General features: G+C 41.5%; 1 protein-coding gene across 1 annotated transcript; it reads left to right on the top strand.

The window, feature by feature from the left end:
- Positions 1-1,585: 1,585 nt before the first annotated feature.
- Positions 1,586-15,932, top strand: gnb2 (guanine nucleotide binding protein (G protein), beta polypeptide 2). The gene is made up of 10 exons (XM_023967945.2): positions 1,586-2,438; positions 10,714-10,817; positions 11,476-11,514; positions 11,657-11,763; positions 11,894-11,957; positions 12,371-12,533; positions 12,982-13,048; positions 13,841-14,042; positions 14,252-14,468; positions 14,711-15,932. The coding sequence occupies exons 2-10, from the start codon at positions 10,761-10,763 to the stop codon at positions 14,815-14,817; spliced, it is 1,023 nt and encodes a 340-aa protein (XP_023823713.1). The 5' UTR covers positions 1,586-2,438; positions 10,714-10,760; the 3' UTR covers positions 14,818-15,932.
- The last annotated feature ends 71 nt before the right edge of the window (positions 15,933-16,003 follow it).

Below are 16,003 nucleotides of genomic sequence, written 5' to 3' on the forward strand. Positions count from 1 at the left end.
CAGGTGGGATGTACCATTGCCTTACTTTGTGTAGGGGAGGAGGCTCGTCCCTGCCTCTAATATTGCTGCCTTGCTGTTTCACTAACTTGATGTCCAAGCTACTCCTTTGTCTGAAACTGAGTGCACTGCCGAACCCAGACAAAGAAGGTAGTTCTACTTGTTATTATGTTTGAAGCTTCAAAGCAACGCTTTCAGCTTTCCAATGATTTTTGGAATGCATGACAACAAAGTGTCAAATAAAGCAAATATGCATTCCTTTTAGATGTGTTGTGATCATTCACTTCACAAGACTATGCAGGTCCTGACCACCAATAACCAAAAACCAGTCCACAGTGGGTTTCTGGGTAAACCTCCAAAAAATTTTTTTTAGTGGGAAAGCATATTATATACGAAATGATGAGCTTTTTTGTTATTTTTTGTTGATTAAAATGCTCCTCTCCAGAAATCCAATCTTTTTTTTGTTGTTGTCTTCTTTGAAGAAACAGCATTTTGACCTGATCGAAGGCATAGGTTCCCCCTACCTAGGGTTCCATTATTTATAAATAAGATTATTGGTTGTTTGGTCCAATTGAACAATGGTTACTCCCAGTAAACCTTAGAAATATTATCAGGCCTTATATGCAGTTTAGAACAGCTGCTTGTTTTATTTAACTCCTGTTTACAATGCTTACATAGAGGAGTATACATGATTAGCTAATGTGTTTGTTTGGGGTGTGTGGTGTGTGTGTGTGTGGTGTTGTGTGTGTGTGTGTGTGTGTGTGGTGTGTGTGTGGTGTGTGTTGTGTGGTGTGTGCATGTTGCACGCCTCTTGTCTCTCTATCATACTCTAAAGTGTATACAGTTCAATGACAGTTTAAAAATGCATTATATAGCCTATAAGAATATAATTATTATGCAAATGACGTGTGTATTCTGTATTGTGTGTATTTGTGTGGTGTGTGTGTACACACAGGCCTCTGACCTCTCTATCGCACTGTAATGTTCACACAGTCAATGACAGTAAATAAAGCAAAAGTTTAAAAAAAAATGTGACAGACAGATGATTTCGAAATGAGCGGATTACTCCCTATCATGAATATAAAACCATGGCTTGATAAAACCCCAGCAGCTCTCACCAGCTTATGGCCTTGCACTTTCTCTCTCACAGACACACATCTGCTAATTATAAAAATAATTAAAGGAACCCTTAGTTACATCTCCAGAGTAATTAGGTTACTCTGAGGTATTAATTACACAAGTAGTTTAATCAAAAAGTGAAGGGGAAGAAGTAAGAAATCTGCTATACTGAGTGATGAGTTGAGGCCCATTGGAGCAACTTCAACAGTTATTTGGTTCTTGGTGGGTGGGCAGTCATTTTCCTGTAGGCTAGTGGAAGTAGTTAACGCTATAAGCGCACACTGCACCGAGGGATAGTCTGATTAGTCAATAACTACGACGCGAAAGGGTTATCATAGAGTAGACAAACGCGACCCTGTGATGATCTAAATCTGCAGTAGACCGAGGACCTTCTGACAGTCCTCCCACCCGTATCCAGTAAGACACCAGAGGGGGGTTCTAAAATGGTACAGCCCGAAATGGGTGTGGTTGAATCGTGTTTATGAGATCTAACGTTAGCAARCGCAGATTTAATCTGAAACTACGTTATTGTGTGAGATGTATTAGAATTCTGCAATTTAGAGATAAAAATAAAATAACACCTCATGTGAATATATATTATTGCATGCTATTATTTTATTTATTTATTTGTGTACCGATGGGTGGGTTTCCTGTACCTCCGGCAAGATAGCCCTTTTTAAATTGTATTTATATTTTTCTCTCAAGAGCTTAAGCCTGTGTTTTGCAATTTATTTAATAATTCATTTTTGACGAGGAGGCGGCGGTCATTACGAAGCGAGGGAGTGAGAGGAGAGAGGGAGGAGGAAGAGATCCGCGAACTAGCAAGGGAGGAAGGAAGCGAGGATCACGAAAAATACAATCAAGAGAAAAGCGGAGYATAGAAAACCCATTTATTAATTTCATAAGGTTCAGTGCATTTTCTTTGATGCGTGGACAGACGGCAATTGTGTTCAACTCGCTCCAACAAAGATGTTTTCGAGTTTATGAAGGTCTCGGGCGTAGAAAGGCAAACCATTCTGAAGAGGAAACGGGAACACAACAGCAGATCTCATCTTTTCAAGAGGTCCAATCAAACGGAGATATGGTGTCTCTGTACTTCGATCTTTAATATTTATTTGTACAGCCTACATTGGAGATACTCTGAGCAAGAATCTAGAAGAAAAGGAGCAGAGAGGATATTGAAAATATCTACATATTTTTGTCCCTATTTCGTTTTCTAAAGAAAAAAGGGGMCAATAAACACCCCCAGCCTTTTTGAAACATTGCATCCAGATATTATTTCGAGAAAGACCAGCAACCTCATCGGAAGCATTAACTAACAGGTAGCCATCCATTATAAAATGCTGTCAGAATTGTCTTGGATGTAAGATGGCTGGATGATGATGGGCCTATTCATGACTATGCTCATCATTTCGATGAAATTGTTTTTCATCTGTATTTTTTGGTAAATATATACATATGGACAAACATGCCCACTGTACAAATTGTTTTATATCTGCATATAGCATAACTTGCTGTACATTATTACGATAACCTATATTAATAGACAACCCCTTAAGCGTTTGCATATTTAGCGGCTTGGAAAAATGCCAGGGTTGCCAGGGTGTCAGTGCCATTAACCGTGAATGCCCATGGCTCACTGCTGTAATAATCGAATTATGGCCTTAAATTCATCAAGTAACTGCTACATATGTCAAGTAGCTCTATACATTTGTGGGTAGCCTAGGCTACTGTTGCTTGCAGTGAGGGAGTAGCCGTCTGAGTTGCGCCGCAAGGCCGATGTAGGCAACCTATTTGTTGATCAGGGAGGGCTGTGTTACAGTGTCTATGCTGCTATCTGACCTTAAAATGGATTTCACATTCAATGCAAGGAATTKGTTTAGAATTCTAGAAAATTATACCGAACATCAATCCAATAACGCTAATATAATGTGCTTAATATGAGTTTACCAGTCGTGGTTCTCTGTGAAATATCAACCGAATAGACCAGTAGGCCTATCATTTACTGTGCATGAACATAAGGGGTGTGGCCACATTGTCATTTTGCATAATTCTTCTAAATCAGAAGCATGTCTTTGACCCATAGTTTAGGTCAATTATCATTGGTTATCTCTTGTCTTTGAGAAAAGGCTTAAAGAGCTATTATGGTTACATTTTAGCCCACATATTCTAAGCACTGGACACGTGGGTTGTTCGGTACAATATATCATCATCACTATTCAGCAGTGTTCCATCATCAGGCCTTCTGTAACAATCTGTCTCTTTGTGATGGGCGTMCAGGGCCCTGCGCACATGTGGATTGGAATAAGATTGGCTACAGCAGCACCATTTTAACAATTATTACATATACAGATTAAAGTGAGCGTTAAAATATAGCATTCCATTCCCAGAGAATTCATTAGAGGAACTGTGTGGAACACATCCTGGCCTAGATGGGGCACTTTAATATCTTGTCTGCTGTGTATTTTACAATTGTTGTACATCTGCAATAGGCCTACAACACTTATTTATGTAAATTATGCCTTCAGTCTACAGTATCAAGAACAACCTGTGCACCCCTGTATCCCCCCACACCTGAGTAGAGGTCCACAACCAGTTGTATTCAATAAGGAACATTTCATMCAGCCGTGCTCTGTGTTTTGTGTCCTTTTATACAGCTTTCTAAATGATTTTAACAGTGGACAAACACTTAAATTCTACCAGAAATCCTCTCATACAGTGATTTTCTTGCGGAAGGGTTAGGAACAGGAATTTGTGTCCAGACAACATGGGATTGGTTTGGTTACTACCTGATGAGGTGAATTGCATTGTGATAACAAAGTCCAAGAAATTTGATGATGTCAATGGGCGATTGCGTCTCATCACTTTTCATGATGCCCACTCCTCTCCTCTCCCACCCTGGTCTCTGGTGATGATGCACCACCACCACCCCCTTTAGTGCTTTATTGGCTAAATGAGCAGCTGTGCCAGGAGACTGGGACCCACTAATTTCCTCCTGTCGCCTTCCATTAGTGCTGTGTGATCCATCTGGTTGGAGGTTCCCCCAGGGAACAATGACCCAGCTAATTGCTCGTCTCCCTAGCCYAGTAGATGGTGATGATGTGGATGTTTCTGGTTGTTTGTGCATGTGAAGTTGGAAGCCTTTAATAACAAACATGGAACATGTGATGTGAGTGTTAGGTAATGCTAACTAACTTTGACGCACTGGGATTAGAGGAATATATGCAAAATGTGAACACTACCTGTGATACTACCTGATACATGCAGTCTACAGTCTACTTGTGATACTACCTGATACATGCAGTCTACGCTGTCTGTGAAGCATTTTCTTTTTTAATATCTGTGTTTTCCAAGTACCGTTGCACCGCCACCGACAGAGGTATGGTATTGACAGTGATGCAAATCTAATGTGCAAAACAGAGTAGAATGGTCAGAGGTATTTCATCGGTGTCTAACGGATTTGAATAGGCCCACCAACTCATGTAAATACTAGTGCCCAATTTGGGATAGAATTTGAATGTGAAACCTCTCTCGCTCTCGCTCTCGCTCTCTCTCTCTGGGTTGGATGTAGATGGGAGGATTACTTATTACCCCTGGGTCCAATTTCTAATTCCTTGTGCATGTGATCAAAAACACACCTATAGTGCTAAGCATGTTGATATGGAAGTGCATGGTACAGCAAATACTGTTTTGGTGAATTTAAAGTAGTGCTGCACACAAAATATAATWCAAATAGGCCTACCATATTATTGTCAGTCACATTCAACTGTGAAAATCAAATTGTATTGGTCGCGTGGGCTTTATTTTGCAGGTGTAGCGAAATGCTTATGTATTTATTTCCAACAGTGCATTATACCTAACAAAACAATACACACAAATCCCAAAAATAAAGAAATTAAGAAATATCAGAACAAGCAATGTTGGAGTCTAGAATATTAATACGCTACATGACCAAATGTATGTGGACACCTGCTTGTCGAACATCTCGTTCCAAAATCATGGGCATTTGCTCCCCCCTTTGCTGCTAAAACAGCCTCCACTCTTCTGGGAAGGCTTTCCAGTAGATGTTGGAACATTGCTGTGGCGACTTGCTTCCATTCAGCCACAAGAGCATTAGTGAGGTCGGCCATTGATGTTGGGCGATTAGGCCTGGCTCAGAGTCGGCGTTCCAATTCATCCCAAATACGTTCAATGGGGTTTAGGTCAGGGTTCTGTACAGCCCAGTCAAGTTCTTTCACACCGATCTCGACAAACCATTTCCGTATGGACTTCGCTTTGTGCACAGGGGCATTGTCATGCTGAAACATGAACGKGCTTTTCCCAAACTGTTGCCACAAAGTTGAAAGCATAGAATCGTCTAGAATGACATTGTATGCTGTAGTGTTAAGATTTCCCTTCACTGGAACTAAGGGGCCCAGGCCAAACCATAATAACAGCCCCAGACCATTATCCCCGGGCGCCGAAGACATGGATGGCGATTAAGGCAGCACCTCTCTGAATCAGAGGGGTTGGGTCAAATGTGGAAGACACATTTCAGTTGAATGCAYCCTTTCCCTTTTCTCCTCCACCAAACTTTACAGTTGTCACTATGCATTYGGGCAGGTAGCATTCTCCTGTCATCTGCCAAACCCAGATTAGTCTGTCGGACTGCCAGATGGTGAAGCGTGATTCATCACTCCAGAGAACGCATTTCCACTGCTCCAGAGTCCAATGGCGGCGAGCTTTACACCACTCCAGCCAACGCTTGACATTGCGCATGGATGAAATTAGGCTTGTGTGCGGCTGCTCAGCCATGGAAMCCCATTTCATGAAGCTCCCTGCTGACAGCTCTTGTGCTGACGTTGCTTCTAGAGGCAGTTTGGAACTCGGTAGTGAGTGTTGCAACYGAGGACAGATGATTTTTACACRCTTCAGCACTTGACGGTTCTGTGAGCTTGTGTGGCCTACCACTTTGCRSCTGAGCCATTGTTGCTCCTAGACATTTCCACTTCACAATAACAGCACTTACAGTTGACCGGGGCAGCTCTAGCAGGGTAGAAATGTGCCGAACTGATTTGTAGGAAAGKTGGAATGCTATGATGGTGCCACGTTGAAAGTCACTGAGCTCTTCAGTAAGGCCATTCTACTGCCAATGTTTGTCTATGGAGATTGCATGGCTGTGTGCTTGATTGTATACACCTGTCAGTAACGGGTGTGGCTAATTTGAAGGGGGTCAACACATACAACACATACTTTTGTATATATAGTGTATATATACAGCACCAGTCAACATTTTGGACACCTAATCATTCAAGGGTTTTTCTTTATTTTTTACTATTTTTTACATTGTATAATAATAGTGAAGACATCAAAACTATGAAATAACACACATGGAACCATGTAGTAACCAAAAAAGTGTTAAACAAATTAAAATATATTTTATATTTGAGATTCCATATGCCATGATGACAGCTTTGTACACTCTTGGCATTCTCTCAACCAGCTTCATGAGGTAGTCACCTGGAATGGATTTCAATTAACAGGTGTGCCTTTTTAAAAGTTACTTTGTGGAATTTATTTCCCTCTTAATGAATTTGAGCCAATCAGTTTTGTTGTGACAAGGTAGAGGTGGCATACAGAAGATAGCCCTATTTGGTAAAAGACCAAGTCCATATTATGGCAAGAACAGCTCAAATAAGCAATGAGAAACGACAGTCCATCATTACTTTAAGACATGAAGGTCAGTCAATCCGGAAAATGTCAAGAACTTTTAAAGTTTCTTCAATTGCAGTCGCAAAAACCATCAAGCCCAATAATGAAACTGGCTCTCATGAGGACCGCCACAGGAAAGGAAGACCCTGACTCGGACTCTCCTGCATAGGAAAAAGTTCATTAGAGTTAACTAGAAAATGCAGCCCAAATAAATGCTTCAGAGTTCAAGTAACAGACATCTCAACATCAACTGTTCAGAGGAGACTGCGTGAATCAGGCCTTCATGGTCTAATTGCTGCAAAGAAACCACTACTAAATGACACCAATAAGAAGAAGAGACTTGCTTGTGCCAAGAAACACGAGCAATGGACATTAGACCGGTGGAAATCTGTCCTTTTGGTCTGATGAGTCAGGTGAACGGATGATCTCCACGTGTAGTTCCTACCGTGAAGCATGGAGGAGATGGTGTGGGGGTGCTTTGCTGGTGACACTGTGTGTGATTTATTTTGAATTCAAGGCACACTTAACCAGCATGGCTACCACAGCATTCTGCAGCAATATGCCATCCCATCTGGTTTGTGCTTAGTGGGACTATCATTTGTTTTCAACAGGACAATGACCCAAAACACACCTCCAGGCTGTGTAAGGGCTATTTGACCAAGAAGAAGAGGATGGAGTGCGGCATCAGATAACCTGGCTCCATCAATCACCCGACTCCAACCAATTGAGATGGTTTTGAGATGAAATTGGATCGCAAGAGTGAAGAAAAGCACAACAAGTTCAGCATTTTGGTGGCAACCTCAAGACTGTTGGCAACCATTCCTTCGGAAGGTGGTTTGAGAGAATGCCAGAGGTGCAAAGATGTTAAGGCAAAGGTGGGCTATTTTGACGGATCTAAAATCTAAATATATTTTGATTTGTTTAACAGTTTTGGTTTAACATGAGTCCATATGTGTTATTTCATAGTTTTGATGTCTTCACTATTATTCTAACAATGTAGAAATATTTTAAAAGAATTGAATGAGTAACTTTGATGGTACTCGTATATGTATATAATGGTGTGGGTACTGTAGAGAGTATGGACGTATTGAAATGAAAAGACGTGTAAAGCAGAGTTATATTAGGATGAGCTTGACTAGACCACATATTACATATGACAGTAAATGGTAACAATGTGATGGTAACAAATATACAGTTGAAGTCGGAAGTTTTCATACATTAGGGCTGGAGTCTTAAGACTCGTCTTTCAACACTCAACAAATATCTTGGTTACCCACTATAGTTTGGCTAGTCGGGTAACATTACTTTATGTGCATGAAGCAAGTAATTTTTTTTCAACCATTGTTTACGCAGATATTTTCACTTATAATACTGTATCAAATTCCGTGGGTCAGAAGTTACATCACTAAGTTGACTGTGCTTTCAACAGCTTGGGATCCAGAAAACAATGTATGGGCTAAGAAGCTTTCTGATAGCTAACTTGACATAATTTGAGTCAATTGGAGGTGTACCTGTGGATGTATTTCAAGGCTACCTTCAAACTCAGTGCCTCTTTGTTACATCATGTGAAAATAAAAAGAAATCAGCCAAGACTCCGAAGAAATGGTAAGACCTCCACAATCTGGTTTCATCCTTGGGAGCAATTTCCAAATGCTGAAGGTACCACGTCATCTGATAAACATAGTATGCCAAGTATAAACACCATGGGGCCACGCAGCCGTCATACCGCTCAGCGAAAGAGACGCATTCTGTTTTCTAGAGATTAATGTACTTTGGTGCGAAAAGTGTAAATCAATCCCAGAACAAAGGCAAAGGACTTGTGAAGATGGCTGGGACAACAGATACAAAAGTAATGCTTTATCCACAGTAAACGAGACTATATCGAATAACTGAAAGGCCGCTCAGACCAAGGCCGATTGGTACTTTTTAGAGAAATGTTCCTCTGGTCTTATGAAACAAAAATAGAACTGTTTGGCCATAATGACCGATGTTTGGAGGAAAAAGGGTGGGAGGCTTACAAAAGCCGAAGAACACCATCCCACTTTTGTAGCACGGGGGTGCAGCATCATGTTGTGGGGGTGCTTTGCTGCAGGAGAGACGGTGCACTTCAAAAATCTGTGGCAATGAGGAGGGAAATTATGTGGATAGTTTGAATCAACATCTCAAGACATCAGTCAAGAAGTTAAAGCTAGGTCACAAATGGGGTCTTCAAATGGACAATGACCCAAGCATACTTTAAAGTTGTGGCAAAATGGCTTAAGGACAACAAAGTCCGGTATTGGAGTGGCCATCACAAAGCCTGACTCAATCCATAGAAATTGTGGGCATAACTGATAAAGCATGTGCGAGCAAGGAGGCCTACAAACCTGATTACGCTACACCAGCTCTGTCAGGAGGAATGGGCCAAAATTTACCCAATAGTGGGAAGCTTGTGGAAGGCTACCTGAAACGTTGACCCAAGTTCAAGAATTTGAAGGCAATGCTACCAGATACTAATTGAGTGTATGTAAACTTCTGACCCACTGGGAATGGGATGAAAGAAATAAAAGGTGAAATAAATMATTCTCTACTATTATTCTGACATTTCACATTCTTAAAATAAAGTGGTGATTCTAACTGACCTAAGACAGGGAATTTTTACTAGTATTAAATGTCAGGAATTGTGAAAAACTGAGTTTAAATGTATTTGGTTAAGGTGTATGTAAACTTCCGACTTCAACTGCTGGTCTAKTGCAGTTTTTCCCAAACGCGATCCTGTGACGCTGTGTAGTGCTAGGATAACAACCAGAACGTGCACCCCTTGGGGTCCCCAGGACCGAGTTTTGGAAACGCGTGTCTAACGGGGAAAAATGTAGTAATTTGGAAATGTAGTATGTTATAATGCTAGTATCAGCCATTTTCAAGAGGATATTTCACTAGGTGATCCAGATCCTGCTGTAAAATAGTTTTCAGAGCACAGTATGCCTTCATTTTGTAAATGCAATGTGTGAACAACATAGATCACTAGTACGTGAGGCTGTTAAAGAGAGAAACATTAGTTTTGATACGGCAGATTGAACAAATTGACATTTTGTGTCTACCAGAATCGACCATAATCGTTGGAATGTTGAATCATTAACAAGTCGTTGTAAAAATATAGTAAGAAACAGGCAATAACATGGTAATTATGGAAATATTCCACTGCCAAATTCCTTGAATGATAGCTATGCTAAATAGAGATTCAAAACTGCTTTAAGAACACAACAAACACACACATTTTGTTCAATGTGTCTGTAATAAATAATAAATGCTGCATGCAGTAATCCTAATCTTGTTTCTGTGCGTTAAGTCATTTGTGGATATCAAAGAGAGCCCATTAAATGATGAAGCGCTTTCTCAGATTATACCAGATTAGAGATTATTCTCCACTGTTAAACCAGACAAGGCTGTACAACCATAAACATACAGATTACAAGCTTTCCATATTTTACATGTGCTATGTTGGTAAACCATGCGCTTAAAATACTGAATTAAGTATTATTTTACAGTTTATATACCCAATTTACTCAATCTAGCTGCCGCTCTGCAGCCATGTTTGTGATGGTGTAAAACAACTATCCTCCGGGTGAAATATGCCAAAATGATTATGATCAGATCACACCCATTGATCAGGTTGAGACCAGCAGAGGACCACAAGACCTCTGATGTAGTTTGAGTCAATTACTCACCATGATAACACTGCAATCAAATTATTMAACCTGATACGCATGCTATGTCATGACCAAACATAGCACATATTACATTACAAGCGGGATGATTGGTTTGTTCTGACGCAGGCACTGTCCATCATTCTATTTTGACGTTTCTTCTCTTGGACGGTTTTAAGTTTCACTTCTCATCCTGTTTTCCATCCTTTGTTCCCACCAGGTGACTGTTTGAGTGACAGAGGATATCGACGAGGCCAGGGATCCAAAATGAGCGAGCTGGAGCAGCTGCGTCAGGAGGCGGAACAACTTAGGAACCAGATAAGAGTATGGCCGCGTTCTCCTGCTCACACGTTGCATGCATCAACCAATGGTTGCGTGTCTTATCAACTGTGCACTGCAGTCGGGCACTAGATTACCATAACATATGATGTCGTTAGCTGACACATAAAATACCTATCCAGGCGAAGTAAGATCAGGCATGCGTCAGCAACGTYTGAGCAGCGGAACACGACCCAAGCGTTGTAGAGAGACTGCGTTTACACAGGCAGCCCAATTGTGATCTTTTTTTGCTAATTGATCTTTTGACCAATCAGTTCAGCTCTTTTGCCCATAATTGGGCAAAAGATCAGAATTGGTGTGCCTGAGTAAACGCAGCCAGAATGTCACTGATCTGGGCCCACATTTACAAAGTCCCAGAGCCTTGGAGTGCTGATCTAGGATCAGTTTTACCTTTTACTGTAGATCATAAAGAATGAGATTACAGGATATGGACAGAAGGACCTGAWCCTAGATCAGCAGTCCTACTCTGATGCTTTATGATCTCAAATAAAGCAGTAAAACCATTGGGTTTAGGAGAGAAGGGGGTTGGTGGAAAAGGTAGTTGGCCTAATGAACCATATGGAGAGGTGGGAGGTTGACCTGGGTAAGATTGAGGGAGAGTGCTAATGCTTGTCTAACCACTCTCTGTTTCTCTGTCTCTTAGGATGCCAGGAAAGCATGTGGGGACTCAACCCTAACACAGGTAAGTAGCACACAWGCCCACATAAAAGACACCATGATTATAACCGACATACAATATAGCCTACAGTACATTACATTGCCACATTAACCCTGTGATGAACTTGTCTTCACAATACTTTTCTGTGTGTTTGTGTGTCAACCAGATAACAGCAGGTCTGGATCCAGTGGGGAGGATTCAGATGCGGACGAGGCGCACTCTCCGTGGCCACCTGGCTAAGATCTATGCCATGCACTGGGGCACAGACTCTAGGTGGGTGTAACGTTATGCCAACCCCTTAGGGGGCTTGTCCCTCTCTCTTCACACTCTCACTCATGGTGGTACAAGCTGTGCTTGTTTTGAGTAGGTATAATACAATGGTTCTACCTCTTTGTCTCCGCAGGCTCCTGGTCAGCGCCTCTCAAGATGGAAAACTGATCATCTGGGACAGCTACACCACTAACAAGGTGAGAGCTGCACCCAAATAACAATAATAACAACAACAATCTCCCCAAGAGGCCTGACTAGGTTGCCTCACTGTCTGCCTTCAGGAATTGGAAGTTAAATGGGAGCATACTAAAGACCTTCCTTTACTAGGAATGTGTGTTTGACTCATCTCATAATCTGYTTACATCATAACCACCCAGAGTCACTTTGACATTCAAACATTGTAAATGACATTATGCAACGGCACCCAGAAAAGACCCCACATTTCAGTATAGGGGAAGCACAATGGACTATTATTGTGCTACTTCTGCTCTGTCTGGATTTGGACTTGGAGCAGGACTCATGCCTGGCCCCAGTTGTGATGCTACTGTCCTTCTCCATGGCCATGCCTTTATTCTGTGACGCAGTGACCAACTCTTATCCCCCCCTCCAGATGCATGCTATCCCCCTGCGCTCCTCCTGGGTGATGACCTGTGCRTATGCCCCCTCTGGTAACTACGTGGCCTGTGGAGGTCTGGACAACATCTGTTCCATCTACTGCTTGAAGACCCGTGAGGGCAACGTCAGGGTCAGCAGGGAATTACCTGGACACACAGGTGAAGAAGCACTTCTGCACAAATACCTATGTGACAAAAAGCTTGAGGGATTTTGTGTTAATTTTCCTTTGAGAAACCATGGAAGTGTCTTMGCTAGGTTATGTGATTTTATTTGAACCKCCCTGACTCTTAACTTCCCCTGTGGCACTACATATGGTTGTGTATGCAGTTCAGTTGTGTATTCCTGCCTGTCCCCTGTCCCTCGGTGAGCCCCAGGTTCCAAACAAGGATGACTTTAATTCACATGGCTAATTAGTCACAGGGCAACACAATTATAACGACCTGAGACAGAATGTCCCTTAGCTGCGTTACAGTGCTAGCTCACCTGTGGCTTCAAATGAGTCACATTCTGTAGCATACRTATTGTTGTAGTTAAGTCTCTGTAGGAGTAACATGCATTGATATGCTGCAGTCAGTGTTCTAATATATGTTTTTATTTGTGCTACAGGTTACCTGTCCTGTTGCCGTTTCATCGATGACAATCAAATCATCACAAGCTCAGGAGACACTACCTGGTGAGTCCTGATGGATTAGTTACCAAGGCTGATGGAGAATGCAAATATAAATATACTATACCTCCCACATTTTAGCGTCCCCCCTCGTGACAGCGAAGATACTTATTTTTTTAATTTAAAGTTAATTTCCTGCAATTCCTACACATTTTGCCATAGGGTAGAGGAAGATGTTTGCAGTTTTTATATGATAACTGATGACCAATTAGTCCCACCACGGTTTGTAATTCAACCATGCTTACTACAAGTTTAGATAGATTGGTAAATTAGTCTAGCGGCCAGCTAAAAGTGTTTTGCTGACATGGGYTAATTGCGCATGGCCACAACCACATGTCCCAATTGCACCTTGTGTATTCTATTATTCTAACTCTCAACAGTAAGTTGAGACCCCGACCTGAGTTCCAAAAAAGATATAGAGTACCAGTCAAAAGTTGGGACACACCTACTCATTCCCGGGTTTTTTCTTTATTTGTACTATTTTCTACATTGTAGAATAATAGTGAAGACATCATATAAATATATTTTGATATGTTTAACACTTTTTTGGTTACTACATGATTCCATATGTGTTATTTCATAGATTTGATGTCTCCACTATTATTATACAATGTAAAAATAAAGAGAAACCCTTGAATGAGTAGGTGTGTCCAAACTTTTGACTGGTACTGTATATATTTTCTTAGTGTGAAATTGGTCTATACTGGTACTAGCTATGAGCTAACCCAAACTTACACTTAAAATGGTCTAATAACAGTTGTTAAATCCAGTGGGTCCCTGTTCTGTTCTCTCCCCCAGTGCGCTGTGGGACATCGAGACCAGCCAGCAGACCACAGTGTTTTCGGGCCACAGTGGTGACGTCATGAGCCTGTCTCTGTCCCCAGACTTCCGCACCTTTGTGTCCGGAGCCTGTGACGCCTCCATTAAGCTGTGGGACATCAGGGACAGCATGTGCCGACAGACGTTCACGGGCCATGAGTCTGACATCAACGCAGTCTGTGTGAGTGTGCTGACAAGCTGGGGGCCACTGGTGACCTGCTTTCTGGTTCATGTCATGGCATTAAGCCAGGATACCATAGACATGTCACTGTTCCCAAAGTCCTTCATGTTAGCTGCACTAGCTMATGCTTAGTGTTTMATGTACCTAATGCTAGGTGCATGGCCAGCTGATCTACCATGTCTGTCCCTCCCTCTCTTTTTCTTTCCCAGTTCTTTCCCAACGGCAGCGCCTTTGCCACCGGCTCCGACGACGCCACCTGCAGGCTGTTTGACCTGCGCGCTGACCAGGAGCTCAGCCTGTACTCTCACGACAACATCATCTGTGGCATCACCTCCGTGGCCTTCTCCAGATCCGGACGGCTGCTGCTGGCCGGCTACGACGACTTCAACTGCAACATCTGGGACGCCATGAAGGGAGATCGAGCAGGTCAGTGGAGTAGGAGGGAGTGGCTGTCATTGTTGTTTCTGACTATTCATCAGACCCATGACTGATAACTGAAAAGACAATGGTATATCTTCAGATTKTATTGCAATGTTAGACTTCAATTCAYAAGCTGATCTCAGTAAAGTTTAATTCAACTCTCCACTAAGGGATATTGTTAGATGGGGTAATGATAAAATGGCTAACTATGACACCTGATGACATTTGTTTGTCCCTCTCTGTGTCAGGAGTGTTAGCTGGCCATGACAATCGTGTGAGTTGTCTAGGCGTGACTGATGATGGCATGGCGGTGGCCACTGGGTCCTGGGACAGCTTCCTCAAGATCTGGAACTGACAAGTTACCTGAGCCATGCGTGCACGCACACAAACACACACACACACACACACACTATTGATCATACAAAGTATTCACATCTCACATTTTGGTACACATAGTTTGCACACTGTATTCACACTGTACGTAAAGATGTACACATACACATTGAAACATTGTACATAATATATATATAACGCCAATTAGGTATGAGTTTACACAGACACACACACACATGCCACTTGCAATTTGACATGTTACCAATCCCRTTGTATGCAGGAAGAGTCCACCAGAATTACAAACAAATGCCAACACTACCCACAACTGATATGTACACAGCACACACTCGAGTACCATATGTCATTGGAACCACCGTAAAAGACGTGACCAAATTCAATAAAATCCTCACATCTGCTAAACTAAAACACACACACACATATAACAGTACATGTTTATTTCTGAGAGAAACTATCCCTTGAGCTAAATGGGGGAGAGGTAGTTATTGGACAATTCTGTTTTTCGTTTGTTTACTCAGAAGTCCCAAATATCCCTAAAATGGATTTTCTGTGCTACAGTAGATTTGTGTGYCTCTGTGACAGGGTGAAAAAAGTGACAGTAGAGGGAATAGAGTGATGGGCTGGAAAAGCAAGAGAATAAGTGAATCCATTAACACTCAAGAGACTACAGACAGGGAGATAGAGAACCGACTTTCCACAGTGACACTGTTCAAGGAAAATCAAGATAAATCATCAATTCTTAAAGTTTCTCCTGGCTCAAACAAAATGCTATCATGTAGTYACTGTTTTTATAGATATGTACACCCACATAAGTAAATATGATAGTTTTGATGTTTTTGTTGTATTAATTTTTTATTTTTTTTTACGCTTATTTTATTCATGTTTTCCCTGTGTGCCTCAGATACACTTTAAGGATAATTAATAGAGAATAATGAAATTAAACTAAATGAAATCAATAAAATGAGAGATTCATAAGATGAGAAAAAAATGGATTATCAAGAGACAACTCTCAAATAAGCAGGGGCAATATTCATACTTTGACTTTGTCAATATATTATGTCAACTTTATGATGGTATACATTGTACATACTATTAATAAATACACGTAGCCTCTTGCCAGTTTCGGCCAGTTGTGTATACTTCTTTTTTTTTAGCATTGTGTTTTAAATGATGCATGCTAGTTTAAGGGA

The sequence above is a fragment of the Salvelinus sp. IW2-2015 genome, linkage group LG23, assembly GCF_002910315.2.
Source record: "Salvelinus sp. IW2-2015 linkage group LG23, ASM291031v2, whole genome shotgun sequence".
In the NCBI taxonomy this organism is placed as follows: Eukaryota; Metazoa; Chordata; class Actinopteri; order Salmoniformes; family Salmonidae; genus Salvelinus; species Salvelinus sp. IW2-2015.